At 41.3% G+C, this 23,294-nt stretch overlaps 1 protein-coding gene and 1 long non-coding RNA gene across 2 annotated transcripts in view; one reads left to right on the top strand and one right to left on the bottom strand.

Moving 5' to 3' along the window:
- The window catches only part of Rabl3 (RAB, member of RAS oncogene family like 3), a 35,125-nt gene extending 21,169 nt beyond the window's left edge, over positions 1-13,956 (top strand). Inside the window, exons 4-8 of the mRNA XM_048422982.3 lie at positions 2,590-2,704; positions 5,095-5,245; positions 8,210-8,281; positions 11,547-11,585; positions 12,145-13,956. Of these exons, the coding sequence (XP_048278939.1) occupies positions 2,590-2,704; positions 5,095-5,245; positions 8,210-8,281; positions 11,547-11,585; positions 12,145-12,210 (443 nt within the window). The 3' untranslated portion in view covers positions 12,211-13,956. The remainder of the gene's footprint in view (positions 1-2,589; positions 2,705-5,094; positions 5,246-8,209; positions 8,282-11,546; positions 11,586-12,144) is intronic.
- On the bottom strand, positions 1,838-23,228 carry LOC125392989 (uncharacterized). Its single transcript, XR_007229663.3, has 3 exons — positions 23,049-23,228; positions 3,765-3,864; positions 1,838-2,272 (listed from the first exon to the last, which is right to left on the bottom strand). It is a non-coding gene; the product is annotated as an uncharacterized LOC125392989 (long non-coding RNA).
- Positions 23,229-23,294: the final 66 nt, after the last annotated feature.

Below are 23,294 nucleotides of genomic sequence, written 5' to 3' on the forward strand. Positions count from 1 at the left end.
CAGTTGGCCCTAGCACTTCAGCTTAAATGAGAAAAGAAGACATAGAAAAAGAATGCTCAGACACCCTTAAGAACTCAAAAGCATTCCCTAAAGATCATCAAGACATCAAATTCTGAAGTTTTGTTTGTTTGTTTGTTTGTTTCTGGTTTGTGGTTTTGCTTTTTGTCCATCTAGTAGCCAGCCTAGGTGAAAATATCTCATTTTTTATGCTCTGGTGAGATTTTATTCAGCTTTTCTATAATCTTTTGCTATCAGATTGACGACAAATTCATGTTACCTAAAAAATATGTTCATCTAAACATGACCTACACGACAACACCAGTTGGTGAACCAGTGTGGATGGAATAAGTTTCCCAAGGCCCTGCCTCTAGACAAAGAGCTACAGGGCAATTAGTGACCACTAAAAGAGAATCTGTTCTCTCTAAGAGAGAATCCACCTTCTCTAGGGATGATCCCGATAGCTCGTTCAAGCTCAAGTGGTCAGCCATGAACACATAAACAAGCAGCAATGCAAATATACTCAGTAGGCTGTATTTATAAATATATACTTGTGTAACACTAATTAAAGAGGAAGCTTGAATTTGCGAGGGAATGTGGGGGAACAGGAGAAACGGAGGGCATATCAGAAAGGGTAGAAATTATGTAAATATTGTACTCATGTATGAAATTTTAAAAAATAATTTAATTAAAAAAGAAAGAGTATGGCTGAGCAATGGTGGCACATGACTTTAATCCCAGCACTCAGGAGGCAGAGACAGGTGGACATCTGTGAGTTCGAGGCCAGCCTGGTCTACAAGAGCTAGTTCCAGGACAGGCTCCAAAGCTACACAAAGAAAACCTGTCTTGATAAATAAATGAATAAATAAAATAATAAATAGAGTGTGAAAGTCTATGGTTCTTGAATCACAAGATGATGTTCTAAATTCCAACATGCACTGAAGTTTTTTCTTTTACCTTTGCTTTTCTGTCCAGGACTTTAGTTGATCTATTTACTTGTATTTCTGAGCCGTGTTACATTTTTTTATTTTCTTCAATCTCAAAAAATCCATATCTTTTCTACTATTCATACTTTTTAAATATTTATTTCTAATTTTTAAAAATTTTATATAGTTTTTTAATATTTTATGTTTATTGATGTTTTGTTTGCATATATATCTGTGTATCATATTTATGCTTGATGCCTGCAGAGGCCAGGTAGGCGCATCTGATCCCCTGGAACTGGAGTTACAGACTCTTGTGAGCTGTCATGTGAGTGCTGGGAATTGAACCTGGGTCCTCTGGAGAACAGTCAGTGCTTCAACCACTGAGCCATCTCTCCAGCCTGCATTCATACTTGACTACGTCCCCTTACTATCTCCTAGTGGCGTGTGTCTTTGCTAATTGAGACGAGATTGAGCATATTCACAGTAGTTTGACTGTAGACTCTTGCCCTTTTACCGAAATCAGTTCATTCTCCCTTCATCTCTCTCCTCCGTTTTCTTTTCTCCTCTCCTCATTTGCCTTTTAAGTCAGGGTCTCACTATGTTGCCTTGGCTGGCCCCAAACTTAAGTTCTCCTGCTTCAGTTTACCAAATGCAGGAGTCTAAGCATGTGTCACTACAATGGGTTAACCAAATCTCTTAAATTAACAAGCTTCCATAGCTAGCAATGAATTCAAAGAACAACAAAATTAAATTCTTGAGCGGTTGAAATTCAAATGATCTACAGCTCAATGTTTTGTTTATTAAAGAATAACAACTGAGGAGCTAGAGAAATGGTTCAGCAGTTAAGGACACTGGCTGCCTTTGGAGAAGACCCGGCTGATTCCTAGCACCCACAGGGCAGCTCTCAGCTGTCTGTAATCTCAGCTCCAGGATATCCACTGCCCTCTTCTACCTCCACAGGCATCTGCACACATGTGTGTATGCACCGACGGACACACAAACACATAAATAGAACTGAACATTTAAGAACAGAAGGTTAGCCATTGAGCTAGAAGTGTGGCATATATATCTCAGATCTGAGAGGAAAAGGCAGGAGTATGAAGAATTCCAAACCAGACTGGGCTACACAGTGAGCCAAACCAGTATCCCCAGTGTAGTAAAACCCTGGATTTGTTTTTTACAAGGAAAAACTGAAGTTATAAAAATTAAAACGGTGCTATTTTAATACATTTTACCAGTCCAGAAACAGTATAGTTTTTGAATGGATATAATCTGTTAATAAGTAATGCTCCTCATTGGTGAAGTGCTTCTATAGCAGTTCCGAGCATGAAGTTGGCACTCAGGGGCTGCTGGATGAGAATATCAAAAGACAGTCTGAATATTTTATGGCATTCTGTTAGCCTTTGGGGAATAAAAAAGAAAACACTTTTAAAAGTATATTTGTAGCCAAGCTTTATAGTTAGTTATTTGGTTTATAGTTAGTTTATAGTTAGTTGTTTGGAAACTTTTGTAAAGAACATTTTGAAATGTTTGTCTGATTTTGTTAGTCATACTTGAATACTAGATCACTAAGGCCCTAAGATTTGTACTTACTGTGTTTGTCCTTGTTGATTGTAAAGTAAGAGATGCTGATGAATGTTGACATCATTTTACATATTCATTTTAGGTATTATTTTAGTACATGACTTAACAAATAAGAAGTCATCTCAGAACTTATATCGTTGGTCATTAGAAGTTCTCAATAGAGATTTGGTTCCAACTGGAGTCCTGGTGACAAATGGGTAAGCTAGGAATTACTTTACAATTGGTTTTAAATATGTTTGCAATCCTGAGAATTCACTTTACAAAATACAACTTTGTAACATATGTGATTTGACTCTATATTTTAGCCTATACATAGTCTTTCCATTTTCTGAATGGCATCTTTCATGGCAGTGGTTTTTATTTTGTTGAAATCTAATTACTTAGTTTTCCTACTCTGGATTTTGCTCTTGGTATTACATCTAAGAATTTTTTTGTTTGCTTAATTTCAGATCATACAGATTTTCTTCAGTTTTTTTCTATAGGTCTTATAAATTGGGGTTTATATTAGATTTCTGGTCTGCTTTGATTTGTATGTAATATGTGTGATTTGGGCTTATCAGTTTTAAATTTGAATGTTGCTGTTCCATCGTTTGTTAGCAAGAGTACCCTGTCTCCATTGAGTCGCCTTCATCCTTTGACAAAATCGGCTGACCGTGTTTGTACAGGTCGGCTTCTGTACTTTTTTCTATTGATCTATGTGTCTACTCCTTTTGAAACCATGAGCCTGCGTAAATATTTCCTCCTGAGAGTTCTGACAATGTAGCTCAGTAGAGCTATTCCCTAGCACGCGTGAGGCCCCAGGTTCAATCTTTACCACCAGTTTAAATATAAAACAGCAAGATCAAAAGTCCTAGTGTGTCTTTAAAGTATATCTCTTGGATCTTGAATCTCTTTTCAATGATAGTTACAGTGTTGAAGAGATGTAAAACTATTGGTTTTGTTTCTCAGAGGGTTATTGTGCATATAAAATGATAGGGTTTGAGGGGAAAGTGCTAGTCATATCTGTCCATAGTAAAATTCTCATATCAGTATTTTATGTAACGATTTTAACATGATTTCAAGATCTAATTTCAATTTGGATGATGATTTTTTATGAAAGAGGCGATAAGGAAAACCAAAATCAATCTGGTACAATTTTCTTTTAAAATTAATATTTAGGAGATGAGTCATTGTATACATTTATGATTCAGTGAATATAGCTCTTGATGAAACAAAGAACTAAAATGGAAGATGAGCAAGCATGACACATATACTTACAGGATAATCTATAGGAGCTTATATAAGGTCCAGATAGTGGCGAGTGTGTGTCAGAGATGGGATTTGATAGAAAACACAAATCTTCCATAAGAGAACCTGTCTGTGAATATAAGAAAAAGAAATAATCCTGAAGGAAGGCACCCCGAAAACATCATCCTTTAGTCATTCAGATTTCAGTTCAAGCCATGTCTCTTAAGTCAGGTGTGTGTAGGGAGGAAGAAGGTGCTAGCTCATAGACCTTGAACTTGAGCTGTTATTGGCTTCGATGCAAATAAAACAGATGGTGATATTTATGTGAGATGGGCTACATAGTTCAAAACATCTGTGTTCTGAGGTGGAACTATAGCTGAGGTCTGTAATGCCGTTGTAAAGGATGGAGAGATGTAGTAACCCTCTGCTCCCAGCCCACTTTAGATTGCTCAAAAAGAAAGAAAACGGCTAGAATAGAAGAGAAGCTGTGCTCCCGTGGGTTTTATTGATTAAATTATGCAATATTGATTGTTCAAAAGCAGATTTTGCTGACTGTTGTAAATAGAGCTTATAACATGTCAGAAATTTAGATCTATTTTGCTTCTAATAGGTGAATAGAATTTCAATTAATTAACAACAATAGACTTTATGTTCCTTTCAATAATGAGAAATATCATTCGTATTGCTACTCAATCCTTTGGGTAAAAATGGAAATAAAATGAATTATAATAGACCCCCTACCCTTCTATCTCTGAGGGATTCTAATAGTCGATCCTTTGTCCCTCATGGCTGTCATGTTAGGATAATTATTTGCTTTTTTTGCCTTTTACTATTTTAGCATTTCATCTGTTTTCCCTCCACTCCCATTCTGAGCTGTAGTCTCACTAGCCTGCAGCTAGCCTACTTCTTTGTACTCAGAAAACCACTCTTAGGCAGGAATGCATAGGAAGGGTAGAGAATTTGTGCTTGAAGTACCTGCATTGCACGCTAGGCCCCTGGGTTTTCCTTACACTGAGCTTCAAATCCACTTTCTGCCTCTACATTGAAAATTTTTGAAGCTGATACCTGTTGAAGACAGAGCATTGTTGGGCAGTTAAGTCACATTAGGCCCTCAGTGATCCAAGTTATTATTTGTTAGAAAGACATACAGGAAAGATGTTGAGTAATAGAATGGGTAACTGGAATTCAACAGATGATGAATTGAGCACATGGAAGGAATTAGGAGAAAAACTTTCTAGGTGGTGATGAGCAGGAATTAGTTAATTATCACTGAAATTGTGTAAGTGTCTTGCATTTGACTAGTACACGTCTACATTGGAAAGGTAAATTCCATTCACCTCTTCCTGGTTATTTGTCACAGGGATTATGACCGAGAACAATTTGCTGATAACCAAATCCCACTGTTGGTAATAGGGACCAAACTGGACCAGATTCATGAAACCAAGCGCCATGAAGTTTTGACTAGGACTGCTTTCTTGGCTGAGGACTTCAATGCTGAAGAGATTAATTTGGTATGTGTTTTCACTAATGTGTGTCTGGGTGATATTCTAGTCATAGAAGCATCATACTCAAAGCAGAGTCCCCAAACACAGAGCAGATCATGTTCTGCATCAGGATGTCACGTGAGGGTCTCTCTCGCTTGGAACTTGCGCACTGATCTGTTGGAACTCTCACTGAACAGTACAAATCATAGAATCTTTCTTGAGAAAACCTAAAAAGGATACCAAATTCAAGAGTCATATTGATTAAGGTGACACCATATGTTAGTTATTGTTTTTGAAAAAAAACCTTAATCCCAGCACTCAGGAGGCAGAGGCAGGTGGATGGCTGTGAGTTCGAGGCCAGCCTGGTCTGCAGAGCGAGTTCCAAGGCATTCAGGGCTACACAGAGAAACCCTGTCTCAAAAAACAAAAAAGAAAAGAAAAAAAAAGAAATAATCACACAGAAACTGTATTAATTAAATCATTGCTTGGTCCATTAGCTCTAGCTTCTTATTGGCTAATTCTTACACCTTAATTTAACCCATCTCCATTAATCTGTATATCGCCACATGGTAATGGCTTACTGGGTAAAGTTTCGGCTACATGGCTTCTCTCTGACTCTGCCTCCTTTATCCCAGCATTCAGTTTAATTTTCCCCACCTACCTAAGTTCTGCCCTATCAACAGGCCAAGGCAGTTTCTTTATTCACCAATGGTATTCACAGCACACAGAGGGAACTCCCACATCAAAAGGGCAGCTGAATATGGGAGTTAAAAATAGAAAGACACCAATAACTCTAAAACCTCCAACTGGGACCACGTGACAGCATTAGTGCTAGCCACTGTCTCCTGCCTGAATTTGCTGAAGCCTCTGGAGAAGTATGAATCTAACATGCATATATCAGAACTGAAGTCGGAATTTCCTTTTGTGGATGCAAATGCAAACTGTTTGAATAAAAATGGTGCTGGGGTTCTTGTGTATAGTACTGTTCCTCATGGGTGTCTGCATAGCATATAGTCATTTCCACGTTCAGATTCTTGGTTCAGTTATATTAAACAAGCTACATAGAGCTATTCAGACTTTCCCTCAGCCATGATCAATGACAGATGACTCTTTCAGCTCCAAAATTTTACCCTAAAAAGCATAGTTTCAGATTTCCTGCTCAGCTTGAATTGTGGGGCCCAATAGTTAATTTTTATGGGGAAGATGGGAACTTGTTTGTTTGCTATTTGATTTAGGATTTTTTTTTTGAGGGTTTTGTTTTGTTTTGTTTTGTTTTGGGTTTTTTGTTGTTGTTTTGGTTTGGTTTTAGTTTTTTTGAGACAGGGTTTCTCTATAGCTTTGGAACCTAACCTGGAACTCACCCTGTAGACTAACTAGGCTGGCCTTGAGCTCACAAAGATGTGCCTGTCTCTGCCTAAGTTTCTACCCAAGTGCTGGAATTAAAGGCGTGTACCACCACCGACCAGAATGGGTTTTTTTTGTTGTTTGTTTGTTGTTATTTTGGTTTGGTTTTTGGTTACTAAAAAAAAGTAATTTTCACTCTTACTTAGAGTCATCATTTAACATTCTGATGATGAGGTAATCACTACCCATTTTGCTAAAACATCTAATGCAGATCTAAAGTTGATTTCTTGTCCATCCCAACTGTTACAGAAATTCAAACATTATTGCAAATACAGCAGAGTGCACAGTGTATACCAAGGTATACCTCCACATGTGGGGTTGTCTGTGTTATAGTAAATGATTTTATACTTAAAAATTTATTTTTCTGAAAATGAAGAAGAGAAGCAATATCCCAGTGTCCACTGTGTGACAGGCTTGCAGGATCTCACTGGATCTCACAAATGTACGTGCAATTGTCCCCTTTCACAGAGGAGTGAGCACAGCTTTAGCGCCATAATGACTTCAGCAGGCTACACAATCTGCAAATGTTGGCACAGATATTTAAATGCAGAGATTACTGACTTCCAAGAATCCTGATATCCCTAGTATTTTATGATCTTTGGAAACTGATATAATTCCCTCCTACCCTCTGTCTTTTTCTTTGTGTGTATGAGGCAGGTGGAGAACTAATATAGTTTCTGGCCATTGTTTAAGTATGACCCATGAAATGCTGTGTATGAACAAAAGAAATTGCATTTAAATTTATTAGAAAGAAGCATATGGGCCTGGTAGCTACAAAACATCATTATTAAATATAATAAGAGTAATTTCAAATTTCTCAAGGGGCACGGGGGACCACATATGTGCACAAGACACTTATCCTAAATGGTGTCTGCACAGTTTGGTCTCAGTGGCGTTTGAGGCAAGCATCAAAGCCTACTCCATCTGTTGAGAGGAGCAGCACTGGTGACGAGCAAAGGTGGTGTAACGCTAGCGTTTGCAAGCGGTTATGTTGACTTTAGTGTCCCCAGTTGTCTCCTTCCTCTGAGCTCTGTGTTTTCCTGTCTAAAGAATCTTACTAAATGATAATAATAATATATTTCTTGCTTACCATTATCAAAACCTGCGTGTCTTTGCAGTGTATGGAGAAATCCTTGGCAAATGTTTGTTCTTTGGCCCGCTATATCTTTTTTTTTCATGTTTCTAACTATTACTCAGCCTGCACAGTACTTCATTAGTTGAGCACGTGGTTCCTGGCCTTAAACAAGTGTGTCCTGTTTGTAATGATTCTAGTTCTGGTTTTCAGAGTAAGCATATGTAGGTCACTTGATCAGTCTCTCGGTTTGGCTAATAAACTGCTAGTAATTCAGCCGCCTTCAGGAATTATTTGATGGTGAGTATGTTGATTCAGTATCCTCCGGTATTGCTCAAATGGCAAAGACTACATGGCTTTACCTTTGCTGGTGCTTTCCTGTTCGTACATCACGATCTGAATATCTCCTTGTATTTTCTGAGAGTTCTGACCATTTAGCATTGGGAAGGTACGGTGGGATTGGTTGCACTGGAGCTTCACTTCCTGGTTTTTCTGTGCGCCCCTTTGTTTTCCAGGATTGCACAAACCCACGCTCTTCAGCTGCAGGCTCCTCCAATGCTGTCAAGCTCAGTAGATTTTTTGATAAGGTAATGGCTTCAATTAAGTTATTTTTAAACTTAACATATGATAGCTTAAACTCTTTGTGAAATGCTGTATTCTTTTGTTCCTTTGCCCAAAACTGCACAGCCTGAATACCTGTTTTGATCTCTCTTATCTGTTGGAATAATTGCTCAAGGCCTGATGACGTACTTATTCCATCACTGACAGTCTCTAAGCAAAGAGTAAAGGCTGTTGGATTCAATTGGGGCTCTCAAAAAGGTATCAGAGTCCTCTGTAAAAAATCTATAGTTACCCATATGCTCTTTGTGTAATTACTCACTACTCCATGTCCCAAAAGGCACTGACCAGAGAGATTAAAGCCCTTTATTCTCTCAGCTATTAATATTTTCCATGTAAATGTTACTATTTGTTTGTAAAGTAAGCATGACTCCTTGAATCTATTGTTTCCGTATGAGAAGGTTCACATTTCTAGTGTAGCTCCCTCTTGCACTGAACTGGAATGAGACTGTAGTGTGGCTCAGCACACTGGCCGGTTAGAGCAGTGGTCTTCCTCGTCTCAGGGCTGTGCAGCTGCCTTACCTAGTGCTGATTTTGCATAGCAATGTAATATAGGACTTTTTCTGCATTCATTACTGGAAAAGATTAATCTCTGTATTAGATCTATTTTAAATGTGGTCTCTTTAAAAAAAAAAAAAAACTTTGGTGCTGGAGAAATTGCTCAGTGGTTAAGAGCAGTTGCTGCTCCTGCAGAGGACCCAGATTCAGGTCCCAGAACCCACATCAGTTGCTCATAACCTCTTATAACTCCAGCACCAGTGATAATACCTTCTGGCCTCTGTGTTGTACACACAGTCAAGCAGGTACACACACATGTAACACATATAAATAAAAATAAGTTTTAAAATTTAAGAAAGACACTTGCCTTCTTACAGATCTTCCATTCAGAACATTTTTCTTTAACTATTTGAGTCTCTAATATTCAGAGCCCTTTTCAGTATGTTGCTATGAGGTCCAATCCCCTAAGTGTCCAACAGGGAAATTTATCTCACTCACAACTTATTAACCGGGGTGTGGCAAAAAGGAAGAGATGTGCACAGACCCTGATTGTCACAGTTCTCAGAACAGCCAGCCCTTCAAGCAGTGGACTAGGAGATTGACAGCTTCCGTTCACTGCCCTGCTGCACAGAGAGCAGCATCTGGCGGGGGAAGTGATGCAAGGAATTGTATTTTCTCTCCACGTTGTTTTCAACCTAAGATGTTGCAGCATTTGCTTGATTTAGGTCCAGGTTCCCATCTAATACAAACTCCTGTCCTAAGACAACATTCTGTAGATCTCTGTTGGATAGGGAAAGGTCTCTTAATATACTTTTAGATGTTTGGTTTTGGTTTAATTTGATTTGGTTTGGTGTTTCAAGACAGGGTTTCTCTGTGTAGGCATAGCTGTCCTGGAACTCACTCTCTAGACCACCAGGCTGACCACCAACTCAAGAGATCAGCCTGCCTCTGCCTCCCGTGTGCTGGGATAAAAGATGTGCACCACCACCACCCTGCTTGTTTTAAGTGTTTTTTTAAGATTAAAATCTGTAGGTCCCATTCTAGAGAAATAATAGATTTTAGACTGCCATGACCTAAGCTCTCAGCAATGCTTTATTTAAAATAAATAAATAGTACTTTGGTTGGATCTAAGAAAGGAGCAACATGCATAAGAGGACCTTGTAAGTTGGGGGTGAAGAATTCTCAACAACAGAGAAAGCTACCTTTGTTGTCTACATCTCATAGAGTCTATCAGAAAGGAGACTGCCTGGTTTGTACAACATGTCCTGGATATGAAAGCGAAACACCTGGCAATACAGTTTGTCCTTTGTCTGTGGATTAAACCTTCCAGAATGCCAGAGGGGTCGAAGTCCTCTGGATTTTCTCAGCTGGTCGTAATTTTGCGCCAGAATAAGGTTTTTCTGTCCTGCTGAGAATGGAAAAGAACTCAGTCTTTTGGAGGCTCAGGGGGCTTGGTGTTTCAAGATTATTCTAACTAGAAACCAGCTTTTCGGCCTCAAAGGCTGATGGATGCATCTTTGCCTTGGGTCTCTTGTGGCTTAAATACTAACCCAGACATAGTCTTCGAGAGAGAAAGAACCTGAATAGTGTGTGTTTTAGTCTATTGTGAGCAGGCTGCCCCAGGCCTGAGAGGACGCCGGGCTCTCAGTCAGCACCCTCAATGTCATCACGCCAGATGTGAATGCCTCAGTCTGTGCTCACAGAAGGGGTTTTGTGTTTTATATAATACTCTCCATCACCTGAAAGCGTGATTCTCAAACCCACTGTGTTAGGGCATGTTCTATGAGCTTTCGCCAGCTGCAATGTATATCCACTGCTTCAGCCCATTCTTCCTGCTGACAAACACAGAGCTCTGAGACTACTAGGTAAGGATGCCAGCGAGGCCCATATAAGGGAAGCTCACTGATTGCTTGATGGTGTGCCATCGTCCACATGCAGGATGCACAGAATTCCTCACTGCCTCCCACAGACTCCTATTGAGAATAGCTGCACTGCTGTTGTGATTTGCATTGGCTTATGCATCCTTTTGGAACTGACTGCTAGGAAACTTGGCCCAATTGCTGCAATACTCTAGGAGCCCATTGGGACATCATTTTGTCCTTATTTGATTTTTGTGTGTTATTTATTTGTAAGTTTTGTTTTCTTTTGAGGCAGGGTCTTACTGCTTAACACAGACTGGTCTGAAACTCAATAAGTTGCCCAGGCTTGCCTTGAATTCCTGATCTTCCTGCCTCTGCTACCTGAGTGTTGGGAATGATTACATAGCCTCACAAGTATACGATGTACCACTGTATCCTGCTCATTGGTTTTTTTAGTCTATCATTCCTTCCTTTTGGAATGAGTAGGCTTTAGTGGGAATAATCTCACAGTTTCAATCCCATTAGCACCAGATTTTAAAGGTGTGTGTGTGTGAATGCCACCTGTGCACAGGTGCCTGCAGAAGCCAGAAGCTGATGTGGGTTTTCCTGGCTCTGGTTGCAGGTGGTTGTGAGCTGCCCACTGTGGGTGGTGGGGACCAAATTCCAGTCCTCTCAAAAAGCAACAAGTGTCCAGCTACTGAGCCATTCCTCCAACCCCAGCACCAGATTTCTAGTTCATTCTATTAAATGTCTATAACTGTTGAAAAGATTTTTAATTTGGCAATGTTTCCTATAGTTACATTAATGAACATTATAATTAGTCACTTTGTCCAGGTAAATATGCTAAGCCCAAAAAATCTTTGCTTATTTCTCACAGGTCATAGAGAAGAGGTACTTTTTTAAAGAAGGTAATCAGGTTAGTATCTATCCTTTCTTGATAAAATGGTTTCTTAAATTTTGAAAGACATGCTTTCCAATTTTCCCCCAGAGGGATTTTTTTTTTTTAAGTTAGGAGAAGCTCTTTGTAGGCACAGGCAGCTTACTCCTTCTGTCCTCTTGAATACAAAAGTAGAAAACCTAAACAGAGGCAAAATAAGGATCTGCAATCCAAGGAGAACCAGGGATGAGGTGATTCTGTAACGTACGGAAAGAAGAGAGTGTGTTTCCATCTGCACAGGCCTGTGTCGTCTTCCACAACACAGACAGTTCGTGCGGCAGCCCAGTGGCGGTCGTAGGGGCCTGTCCTTTCTGACTCCAGAGGACACAGACACCAATTTGCTGGCAAATGTTTTCCGTATTTGTCGAGTTTCTTTTTATTATTTTTCATCCAACGGTTTTCTGAATGAAATCTTAGAGAGCTGGTTTTATAGTGAGCAACAGGCTGTCATACAAGAACCGGAAACAGGAAGAAACAGTTCATTTTAACATTTGAATCTTTCTGCCCAAAACCTAACAGGCTTCTTTCTTGCCTACAGATTCCCGGCTTTTCTGATCGAAAGAGGTTTGGAGGAGGAGCATTAAAGAACTTCCATTATGACTGAGCTGCTGCCCTTTGGAAGAGTGAGCGAGCGGTGGCGGTTGTCACAGCTTTTCTCTTGCTGTGTCAGGTTATTAACTTCTCAGGCTCTGATAAAAACATCTCAAAATGCTACCTCACCCTCTCATGGAAAATTAAAAGAAAGCAATGAGTGGAGGATCCTACTTGGCCCCTGTTGTCTGTGTTGCTCCCCTCCCTGTCCCTGTTGATACCTTATGGAAGAGACTCTGAAGATGTGAGACACCGTCGAGCCAGTGCAGCGAATAATGAGTAGTGACAAGGGCAGCACAGAAAACTGACTCGCGTGAAATCAGAGGGCTTTGCAGGTCTGCGATTTTCCCACACTCACTGCTGAAGGCTTAATTAAGTTCTGGAGAAACGTATCTGTGTTGTTTTACCTTCTTGAGGGAAAAGGTCACGTTAACCAGCCCTGAGTTATCCACCCCAAACCATCTCTGTCATTTTTAAAGAAGCCAAGTGGTGTTTTTTCCTTTTCTCCAGCCTCATTACACACAGGGATGCCTAAAAATAGCAACCATGTCTCCTCCCCTCTCCCCTGGAAAAGGCTTGGTGTCTGGCAGAGACGGACTAATAGCTAGAGTTAAATAGAAATACAAATTAATAATACATGGAGAATAGACCAGAAAAGAAGGCTTCTGCGAGGCATTGACAGCTCCTCCACACTTTAGAGTGCAGCTTTCGAAGGCCCTTTCTGCTTTCTGTTTGGAAATCGGATGAAATCTGAGAGGAGCACAAGGGCAGGAAGAGAGATTTACTGCCTCTTTGGCCTTTTTTTTTTTTTTTTTTTTTTGTCTGTTTGTTGTTGTCATGGTTTCTGGGTTTGGTTTTGGTTTTTAAAGGAAATTCGGATCCTGAAATACCCTTTAATATGATGAACAATAAACTAAGAATATTATCCTTGAGTTAACAGTGTGTTTATGAGAAAGCCAAACAAGTCCCAGAGTAGCACATTCACATAAATTATGAACCAGTGTCTGGGCTTTCATAATCACTGCCCAGCTTTTTAGCGGTGGTGTGTGTGTGTTCGCATAAGTGTTCATCATTATTGTTTAGCCCATCTTTTCTGCTGGTTTAATTCTCTTGGCCCAGTTCTTCCTTAGTTCATAAAATTGGTTGCAAAAAAAAAAAAGAAGAAGAAGACTATAATTGGCTGCTGCGTTCAGCACCTTATTATCCAGATTCTTCTCTGCTGCAGCTCTCAGCTCCCGAGCTTTGCACCAAATTAAAAAAATAGTACTATGAGTACACAGTTGCAGCTCGTTTAAAACCAGGTAAGAACTACAAGGTTCATTTTCTGTTCATTTTAATTAAATTTCAGGAGGACTCAGGAAGGCAGGGTATGCTGGGAAGGAGTGTGAGAAGCTCAGAAGGCATTTGGGAGTTGGAAGAGCACTTCTCCTGAGCTGGGCTGCTCTGTCTTTACCAAGGCCAGTTTCAGCTTCTTTACTGATTTGATTGTTCTTTGATATAATTAGTGTTATGCAGATTATGGTCTGGGTGTGGAATTTGTCACAAGTGTGTTGGGGAGATGCTGTAAAGCTGGGAAAGTAAAAACCAAATGCTACACGAACGCCTGTCTAACTATCGAAAACCCTTCGTATTTCTCCTTTTAAAATTAGATCAAGAAGCATGGACTGCAACTCAGTAGTAGAGAATTTACCTAGCATGTGCAAGGCATTACATTTGTTTCCAATATCAAAATTTAAATAAAAAGTAAGTTAAAAACCCATTCCTTTCTCTCTCCTTTCTTCCTAATTAAGAGCCCCACTCCCAATTTCCATCATTTCTTTCTTACTAAAAAATAAAAGAGTGGGCAGTGGTGCACGCCTTTAATCCCAACACTCCAGAGGCAGAGGCAGGCAGATCTTGAATTCTAGGCCAGCCTGATCTACAGAGCAAGTTACAGGGCAGCCAGGGCTGCACAAAGAAAGCCTGTCTTGAAAAAAACATAGAGACAGAGCTAGAGGTGGGAGAACACATGTTGCTCTTGCAGAGAACCTGAATTTGGTTACCAACACCCACATGGGCAGTTTACAGCCATCAGACTCACTTCCAGGGAATTCAGCTCCATCTTCAGACCTCTTTAAACACTATGCATACATATAAAATAAAAATAAATGTTTTTAAGGATGGGGAGATAAAAGCAACCCATCAGTGATGGCTACAGGATCCGACTTGATAAATTAATAATATTCTTCAATTCCATTTCTACCAGCTTGATTCCTTGACCTATACTTTTCCTTATAATTTTATAAACCTTTTTATTTAAAAATAAAAGTTGTAAATAAAATAAATATCACACACCCAAATTCATCTGACCCAAAGTCTCTATCTCTCAGCGAGCTTCGGTATAGTTAGAGCCACCATTGTGAAGCTGGGGAGTGCCTCAGTGAGTTTTACACCTTTACTGTCAAATAGATATTCTTTGCACTTAGTTTTGAGCTGTAGTTTCCTAAAGAAAAAAAATAAATTTTAATCTAATCATCTGAGGTAAATTTGTTACATTTATATGTAGCAGCAAAGAAAGCTGTTTACCAAATGAGTGTTATTTGCCCAACAAAAGAATGTCTTGAAGCATGACTTTTAAAGACTTAGTTATATATACTACTTGTAAGCAATATTTTAGTATAGTGCAAAAATAAGTTATTGTGACTGCCAGAATTGTCTTTTGATGTATTGGATCCTAGTTATCTTATTTTCTTGATTACACAAATTGCTAGTAATAGCTGTCATCTGTTTTTCTCCCTGAATAACTCAGAGTTCCTGACCAATATTCTCACTTAGTGTAGAGGAGGCAACCAGATGTAAACGCATGGTGGGCTCCATCCGTCCCTCGGGTGGACAGGACCCTTACTTGGAACCTAACTCAGTGCCACTGGGGTGCAGACACACTACTCCCCAGACAGTACCTTGGCATCTTAGAATATGGCAAGAAAATGTGAGGGTACTCACACCCCTCCTTATGCCTTCTCTCGCGAAGCGGGTTGTAAAAGTAGCTGCATTTTCCATGGACTTGCTCACAAAAATCTTTATTTTACAATCCCACTATTCATCCCAAGAGGAAAGAGCATCTTTATCCTCAAAGATGGAGACACCAAGCAGACTCAGAGTAAGTGTGCCTTACTGTCAGGCACGCCATACTAGTTTGAGGCTCAAACAGTCTCCTGATAATCTATCTACCTATTGTTGGTCCTCCACCATGAATGAAAAAAGAAAATGTCTTCCCTGGCCTAGGGCGTTTATCTATATAGTCACTGTTACTTTTCTGTCCACTGTGAAGTGGACTCCTTGGAGTTGACGTGCTGGGCCGTCAGACTGGAATGAAGTGTTCTAATTGCTGCCCTTATCCTCATCCCAATGATGTGTGTTAGAACACCTGACACAGGTAGAGAGCTGTGTATACATACTTAATGGATAGCGGTTTTGTTGAATTTCTTTAAAGTACAGGTAGCATCCTATTCTAAAAAATCTGATGGTTTCAGTGAGATTCCTGCATTGATTTAATACCTTAAAATTCAGAGGACACTGAGGGAAAAGAGGAGAGGAGCCGAGAAATGCATTTCTTCATAGTTGTAGAGCTGAATCACTGCACAGGGGAAAGAGGGGTGCCAGGGGTCTGACCCTGGGTCTCACCTATCCCAGTGGGTGTTTGCCAGTTTGCCAGGACTATTTCATGTGATTAAAGACCATATGACTTCGAGTTACAATTAATCCAAACCTCCATAGTGGGACGCCAGTCATTTGCCTTCAGACTCGGAAGTGTATAAAAATCTTTCAATCAGAGTCCAAGGCTTCATCTGTTTTCTTTCACATCCCCTAATTCTATATTATGCAATAAGAAAGCAATTTTATATTTTTGGACGTTTTTTAATCTTCTCGTGTGTGTTGGGGGTGAGGGGTCCCTGCAGAGGCCAAGAAGACAGCCCTGGATCCCTGGACTGGCATTACAGGCGAATTCTTAACTGCTGAGCATCTCTCCAGGTCCCAGATTTTATATATTTAACAGACAAGGCAGGTGAGCCCCAATGCAGGTAGTGAAGCTCTCGCCTTTCAGAAAGACAAGTGAACTAAAGAGTGTGGAACACATAGATTGTACGTCATGAACTTTATGAGACCATTATAACAAAGTTACCAGCGTTCAACCTTAATCTCTCCTCAGTGATCTAATCCGGTCCTCTCCCTCTCGGAGCCATGCCATCCACTGGTAAACCAGGAGGTGTTGTCTTTGGTGTATTGCTGTCATTCTGGGGGATGCCTGTTTCTGGTCCAGGTACAGCTATTTCTAATCTGTGCCCTGCTGGTTGTCATAACCCACCTCTCCTGTTGACAGTGTTTCGTTTTCTCAGCTAACTCAGCACTAAGCTTTACCAAGCAGTGGTCGAAAATGCAACCTCTAAGACGTAACAACTTGCTCAGAACTGCCTTTTATTTGGTCACTGTCCTGCAGCCCCCTAAGCTTGAACAACCATCCTGAAGTGGTGGCTTGGTGGGTCTGTCATGCTGTACTTCTCATTATCCCAAATTCCTGGATGTTTTCCATGTTCTTGGAGGTAGAAATGACCACAAGCATCCCATCGATAGGTATGTAGGCACAGATCATTTTAAGGGACCCATTTTCCAGACATATTTCTGCATATATACCTTTAACAGAATTGACCCGCTTCTGAACGCAGCCCGTTGCTAGTTATTACTTCCCACCTCAGCTCACCATCACCTTGTCCTCTTCGGCAAAGGAACAGCTCACTTGAAGTACTGTGGTAGATGTCCCCAAGGTACCAACCAAAGGACAGTTCTAAATAGTTACTTCTTTTAAGGACTTGGCCTATTCCAGTCCCCACAATTATCTTTAAATATACTTGTCTTACTCACTGCTCTACTGCTGTGAAGAGACACCTTGACCAAAGTAACTCTTACAAGAGGGAACATTTTTAGGGGCTTGCTTACAGTGTCAGAGGCTTAGTTCATGGTTATCACAGTGGGGAGCGTGGCAGCAGGCACGGCAGGCATGGTGCTGGAGATGTAGCTGAAAGCTGCCTCCCGAGCATCAGGCAGAACAAGAACCTGCGCCTGCCGTGGGCTTCTGAGACCTCATAGCCCACTCACTCCTAGTGACACTCCTCCTCCTCCAACAAGACCACACCTCCTAATCCTTCTCCTCTTACCAAAAAGTCCCACTCCCTGCTGGGACACTGACGTTTATTAGCGCATGGGGTCCTCTTATCCATACCACCACAATACCTAATACTCATGTGTGAAAATGACACACTGAAGCCCATTGTCTTCTACAATTGATACATACTAGTAGAAAGCAGAAACAACCAAAACTAAGATCTGAAAATGTTAAAAACTATCAACACTTCCTTTAAAACAGTTTTTTAAATGGGAATTCCCGAAAAATAATGCAACAAGGAAGTTTGAAAATAAGTAACTGTCAACAGTTTTCTTTAAAACAACCTTTTTAAAAATGTGGAGTTCCTGAAAACAAAGCAAAGAAAGCTTTAGTGAGAAGAAGCCAACCAACTGCTGCTTGCTGTTGGTTGCTCACCGGAACCTATTTCTGTGGGCACTGCACACCTTGGTCACAATACAGAGAAATCAAACTGGAACTAGGCTGGGTACTTGTTCCCTGCTGGTGAGCTCTCAGTACCTGAAGATGCTCTGTAGACTGCTGGGGAGATTGCCATCGACAATCAGTGTGACAACAGCACCCATCTCAGCCTTGAACCGGGAGTACAACAGTATCAGCTAGATAAAATAAGCCCGGTGTTTGTTACCGGGTAGCCAACCACTATCTGATTGGATTTGCTGTCTGAAAGACCCCCGAAGGATGTCTTCCTAGCGAGAGAGGCCCCAAACCCACAAACCCGACGAAGCCACACTTACGGATGCAAACTGCAAGAGGTTTATTTGAATACACAGGTACCTGGGGCGGCAAGGTCTCTCGGAAGATTTGCGCGCCCCCAGGTTGGGGGTGAGGGGTTCTTATAGGAGAGCAAAAGCGCGGGTACAGAAGCAAAAAAGCGTGGTTATGGGGACTCATTTCATTGGTCAGTTTAAATAAGGCTAAGCTGAGTGGCACATTCTTGACCTTTCATCTAAATACCAAGGAGGGGGTTGTCCAGACCCACCTGGATACCAAGGAGGGGGTTGTGCTACCTGTTTTTCTTATCTCTTCCTGCCTTCCTAGCTGGAGACCTGATGGTGGACTGTAAACATCCTGACTCACATCCCGTCACAGGACAAAAGGCTCCCTTCCCCTCCCTTACAGCAAGGGGCCTGAATTGTTTATCTCTAAGGCCCTGCATTCCAGCATCAAAGGGTGGTATATTTCTCTTTTTCCTTTTCACTGTCTACAGCAGGGGAGGGAATTCGTGTCTGGTAGTGTAAGCTCCAAGAGCCCATCGCTCAGATAAAGGCCCTAGAGGGGAAGCTATTGCTGTTGCTTTGCTGGGTAGACATGATTTGCCCATCAAACTGTCTTCTAAGTAACTCGCTGCCATCAGCTCTGTTCAGAGAATCTTCTTTTTGGCAGTAGTCAGAGTTATTGCAGGGACTCATAACTGGATAAAGTACTGAGAATAAATGACAATTGGATGTTCATCCATAAATGAAATATTTGTGTTATGCCCTCCAAGACTCAGAGAACATTGTAGAAGGCATAGAAAGAGACGGAGAAGGTCCAGGGTGGTGGTGGATGCTGGTTTCTAAACATGACATGACTGTGCATTCTTGAACTCAGCTACTGTAGTTGCCCACACACAATCTGCACGAGATTGGATCCATTGATGCCCTGTCTTGATGGGAGAAGAATCCATGCTCCACCAAGGATTTCTAGACAGTTAATGATTGTTGGAGGGAGAGATGTTCAGGAGGCAGCGTTCTGACAGGCAGGGAGGGAAAGATGGCATACTTCTGTCTCTTCACCCAGGACAAAGATCTGACAGGCACCCACTCCCCTTGGTAAGCCCCACTCCACATGTCCTACGCAGGTCCAGACAAGGGCTGTGTACCAGCCAGCCAGCCAGGGGCCAACCAGCAAGGGTTGCGGGTGGGGTAGAGAGGGTCGGGGAAGACAGCCAGCCACAGAAGAAGCTGGAAAGCAGGATGGACAATACACAGATGAAGTAAGTGAACTTTGGGGCAGCACCATAGATTAATAGAAATGGGTTAATTTAAGTTAAAGAAAAAAAGCTAGTGAGAAACAAGCCAAAGCTAAGACCGGGCATTCATAATTAATAACAAGTCTCTGTGTCGCGATTTAGGGGCTAGTGATCCAAGAAAGCCCGCTACAGGAAGAAGTAGAGTGGAGGGAGGGTAAAGGCAAGGGGTGAACGTGATTGGGATACACTATAGACATGTATGAAGAAGATGCTATAAAAGTCCATTAGTATGTATAATTTATGTCAATAAAAAGGGAAAAAAGGCAAGACTTTGTCATATAATGCTTCTCTCTGCCTATCAAAGTAAGACTCTAAGTATAAAAATGGTTATAAAAGTTAACATTTTTATTTCCCCAGCCCTTTCTTAATAAACAGGCTAGACAAAGTGTAATATTCAGTTAAAGTAAATGGTCCCAGTAGCTGGGAAATGAAGCCTTTTTCAGTCAGGCTTCCAATAATTCCCTTTCAACACAAAGAAACACCTAAGTAAGGTGCTGAATTATAGATCATTAGAAGTAATACTTACTGGTAAATGACTGGGCTTTGATATTGAATGCAGAGGTGAGTAAAAAAATTAAACCTCATTCATACCTATTTTTATGCGAACAACTTTTCTAAAATGTAAAACTACAAAAAACAGCATTAGATGATACAATCTTGCTACTTCAGATGTATGGGCTATTCATTCTTAAATGCACAAAGGAGGAGGAGGAGCAGCAGCAGCAGCAGGAGGAGAGAGAGAGAGAGAGAGAGAGAGAGAGAGAGAGAGATTGATTTTCAGGGCTGGTAAGATGGGTCAGCAGATAAAGGCTCTTGCTACCAAGCCTGACAATGAGAGCTGGATCCAGAACCCACATGGTGGAAGGAGACAACCAATCCCTTGGGTCCGTGGTTCTCAGCCTTCCTTGTGCTGGGAACCTTTAGTGCAGTTTGTCATGCTGTGGTGATCCCCAATCATAAAATTAGTTCATTGCTACTTCATAACTGTTATGAATTGTTATATGAATATCTGATATGCAACCCCTGTAAAATAGTTTGCCATGCCCAGGGGTCATTACCCACAGGTTGAGAACCACAGCCTTTGAGGGCTCTCAGACTCCATAGTGCACTGTGATATATACAACATCCTCACCCCACAAAAAATAAAGTACATTGAACATTTCCAGAAATTTTGCATCCCGTATTTAATACAAGGTTATCTAAATATGTCATATTACAGGTCACTCACCTAGAGAAGAATCTGCAGTTTAGGATTCAAAGAGAGGATGCATGCCACGAAAATCTTGGAAGTGCAGTGGGGGCAGGAGGAAAGCTGAGGTTTTGTGGTTTAGTTTTGTTATTTGTCTGAGTCAGGGGGCACACTGTATTGCCCAAGCTGGCCAAGGCTAAAGTGAACTTCATCACCTGCCTCAGCCTCCGAAGTACCTGGGATCACAGGGCCTGAGAGTTTAGACCTTTTTCCTGGGAGCTTCTGCAGAGAGTGGAGTTGCTGTCTCCTAGATCAGAAAGCCGAACACCCCTGCAGGCCTCAAATTGCTGCTCCACACATTCCCAGTATTGGTTCATCAAACCCCTCCTCATGCCAGTTTTTACCGGCTTTGTCTTTGTTGCTCACTGCTTAGGTATTGTCCTCTACTCTGGTCCAGGATGCCTTTGACTTACCCCAACAGTCTCATCCTTCTGCCGGTTGTATTTTTAAATGGGACTCTCCTAGCCAGGTCACTTCCGTTCCCTCTGCTTCAAAAGTCTGCCCAGGCACTCCTGTTCCTGGAAGGCTTCTCAATAGGATCTCCCACCCACTCCTCCTTTCAGGCACCCTGTCCCCTACACAGTGCACTGCCACTTCTCCATCCACACATACAGTTCCTACTGCTCAAGCCCTTTCTAAGTTTCACCCGAGGTGATGTGGTTCGGGCATCATCTCCACTAGGAGGCCTTCCCTGGCTCTCCTAGTCTGGGCTTGAGGCCCAGTCTAATCACTCCAACAATGCCCTGGACCTGTAGTTACTATCTTAGCACACATACACTGTTGAAATGGTCCTCAAGAAAACTGAATGAATATGTGCATACATTAGTTAAAATAGGAAGTCATTTGACAAAGACTCCAGGCTACCTGTACGTGTGGGGTTTTTTATTCTCTTTCCCTGGATGTGTGGCTCACAGTGCCTGGCATAGTGATTGCAAAGTAAATGCTTAATTCATTGTTATATAAAAATAGACAAGGCGGGAAATGAAGTTATCCGCATTGGAGGAATTCCTAAAGTCTATTAATAGGTTAATTCTAGTTTAAATATTTCCAGGGCCCTGAAGAAATTTTCATCCAACCAGGAATCTGTTGTCACCTTCTTCCTCCTTCGGTCTCTCACACAATGAAACTTTTTTCTTCTTGAGACAGGGTCTCTACCTATATATCCCTGACTGTTGTGGAACTCACTCTGTAGACCAGGCTGATCTCAAACTCAGAGACCCTCCTACCTCTGGCTCTCAAGTACGGGAATTAATGGAGGGTGTGCACCTCTACACCCAGCATGAAACACTTCTAAAGTCTGTCTTTGGAGCTGGCTCCATAGAAGAGTGGAGCAGTGGGGCTCTCCTTTGTCTTTTATTAGCTCCTGTATTGTTTTTCAACCACCAAAGCAAGTTAGAGGGAAGCTCCAAGGTACTCATAAACTCAGAATTTAATAGAATTTCCTTTCTACTTCAGGTCTGCACACAGTTAGCCTCGATATTACAGGGGTTTCAACTATGTTCATAGCAGCATTGTTTGTCATAGCCAGAACCTAGAAACAACCTAAATGTCCCTCAACTCAAGAATGGTTAAGGAAAATGTGATACATTTACACAATGGTGTACTACACAGCAGAAAAAAAAAATAATGACATCTTGAAATGTGCAGGCAAATGGATGGAGCTAGAAAACATCATACTGAGTGAGGTAACCCGGACCCAGAAAGACAAATATCATGAGTGACTTTTAGACATAAAGCAAAGAAAAACCACCTTACAATTCACAATCCCAGAAAACCTAGACAACAATGAGGACCCTAAGAGAGACCTACATGGATCTAATCTACATGGGACATAGAAGAAGACAAGATCTCCTGAGTAAATTGGGAGCATGGGGACCATGGGAGAGGATAGAAGGGGAGGGGAGAAGAAGGGAGGAAAGTGGAGAAAAATATATAGCTCAATAAAAAAATAGCAATAATAATACAGGGGTCTTCATACGCTTCCAATTTTACATATAAATTCCAGAGTTTATACCTTATAAGTCATTTGTCTATGCTCTAACATGCTGAGATTCCCTGTAAGCTGCCTGCCAGAAATTAGTCCACAAGTTTGTACCAACATCCCTTACATGGCCCATAAGACTGGCCCTGCATGCGGAACACCTCGTGCATTTCACTGCAGCTACAGTATACCACAGTCCTGAGCTCCGAAGGTTGCTCCGTCCCATGATCTAAAGACAGGATCTCAGAATGGAAGCCTGAATCCAATTTAGACTTGCACCACATGATGGTTTAGTTATACAGTTAAATTATCTGTCACTGTCAGCCAACCACTCTCAGACTTATTAGTGGAAAGCATGCTGTTCTGTTTGCTCGGGAGTCTTTCAGTCAACAATCTAGGCTCGATTTAGCTGCCGGTTTCTTTGTTCTCACCTGGGATCCCTCGCTTGTCTGCAGTCAGTCATCTGGCAGCGGACTGTTTTTAGTGTGGGCTGTGGAGCTGCCGCCTGGCCCCCGGAAGCTAGTTCCACCTCTTTACATATTAGTCTGAGACAGCTGGAAATGCACAAGAATCTACGACCAAACTGTCAAGCCTCTGTGTTACGTTTTCTAACATCCTGTTTACCAAGATCCAGAGAAGAAAAAGACTCCACCTCTTGGCTTGTTTTTGTATAGAGT

Source organism: Myodes glareolus, chromosome 2 (genome assembly GCF_982192425.1).
Source record: "Myodes glareolus chromosome 2, mMyoGla1.1, whole genome shotgun sequence".
Taxonomy (NCBI): domain Eukaryota; kingdom Metazoa; phylum Chordata; class Mammalia; order Rodentia; family Cricetidae; genus Myodes; species Myodes glareolus.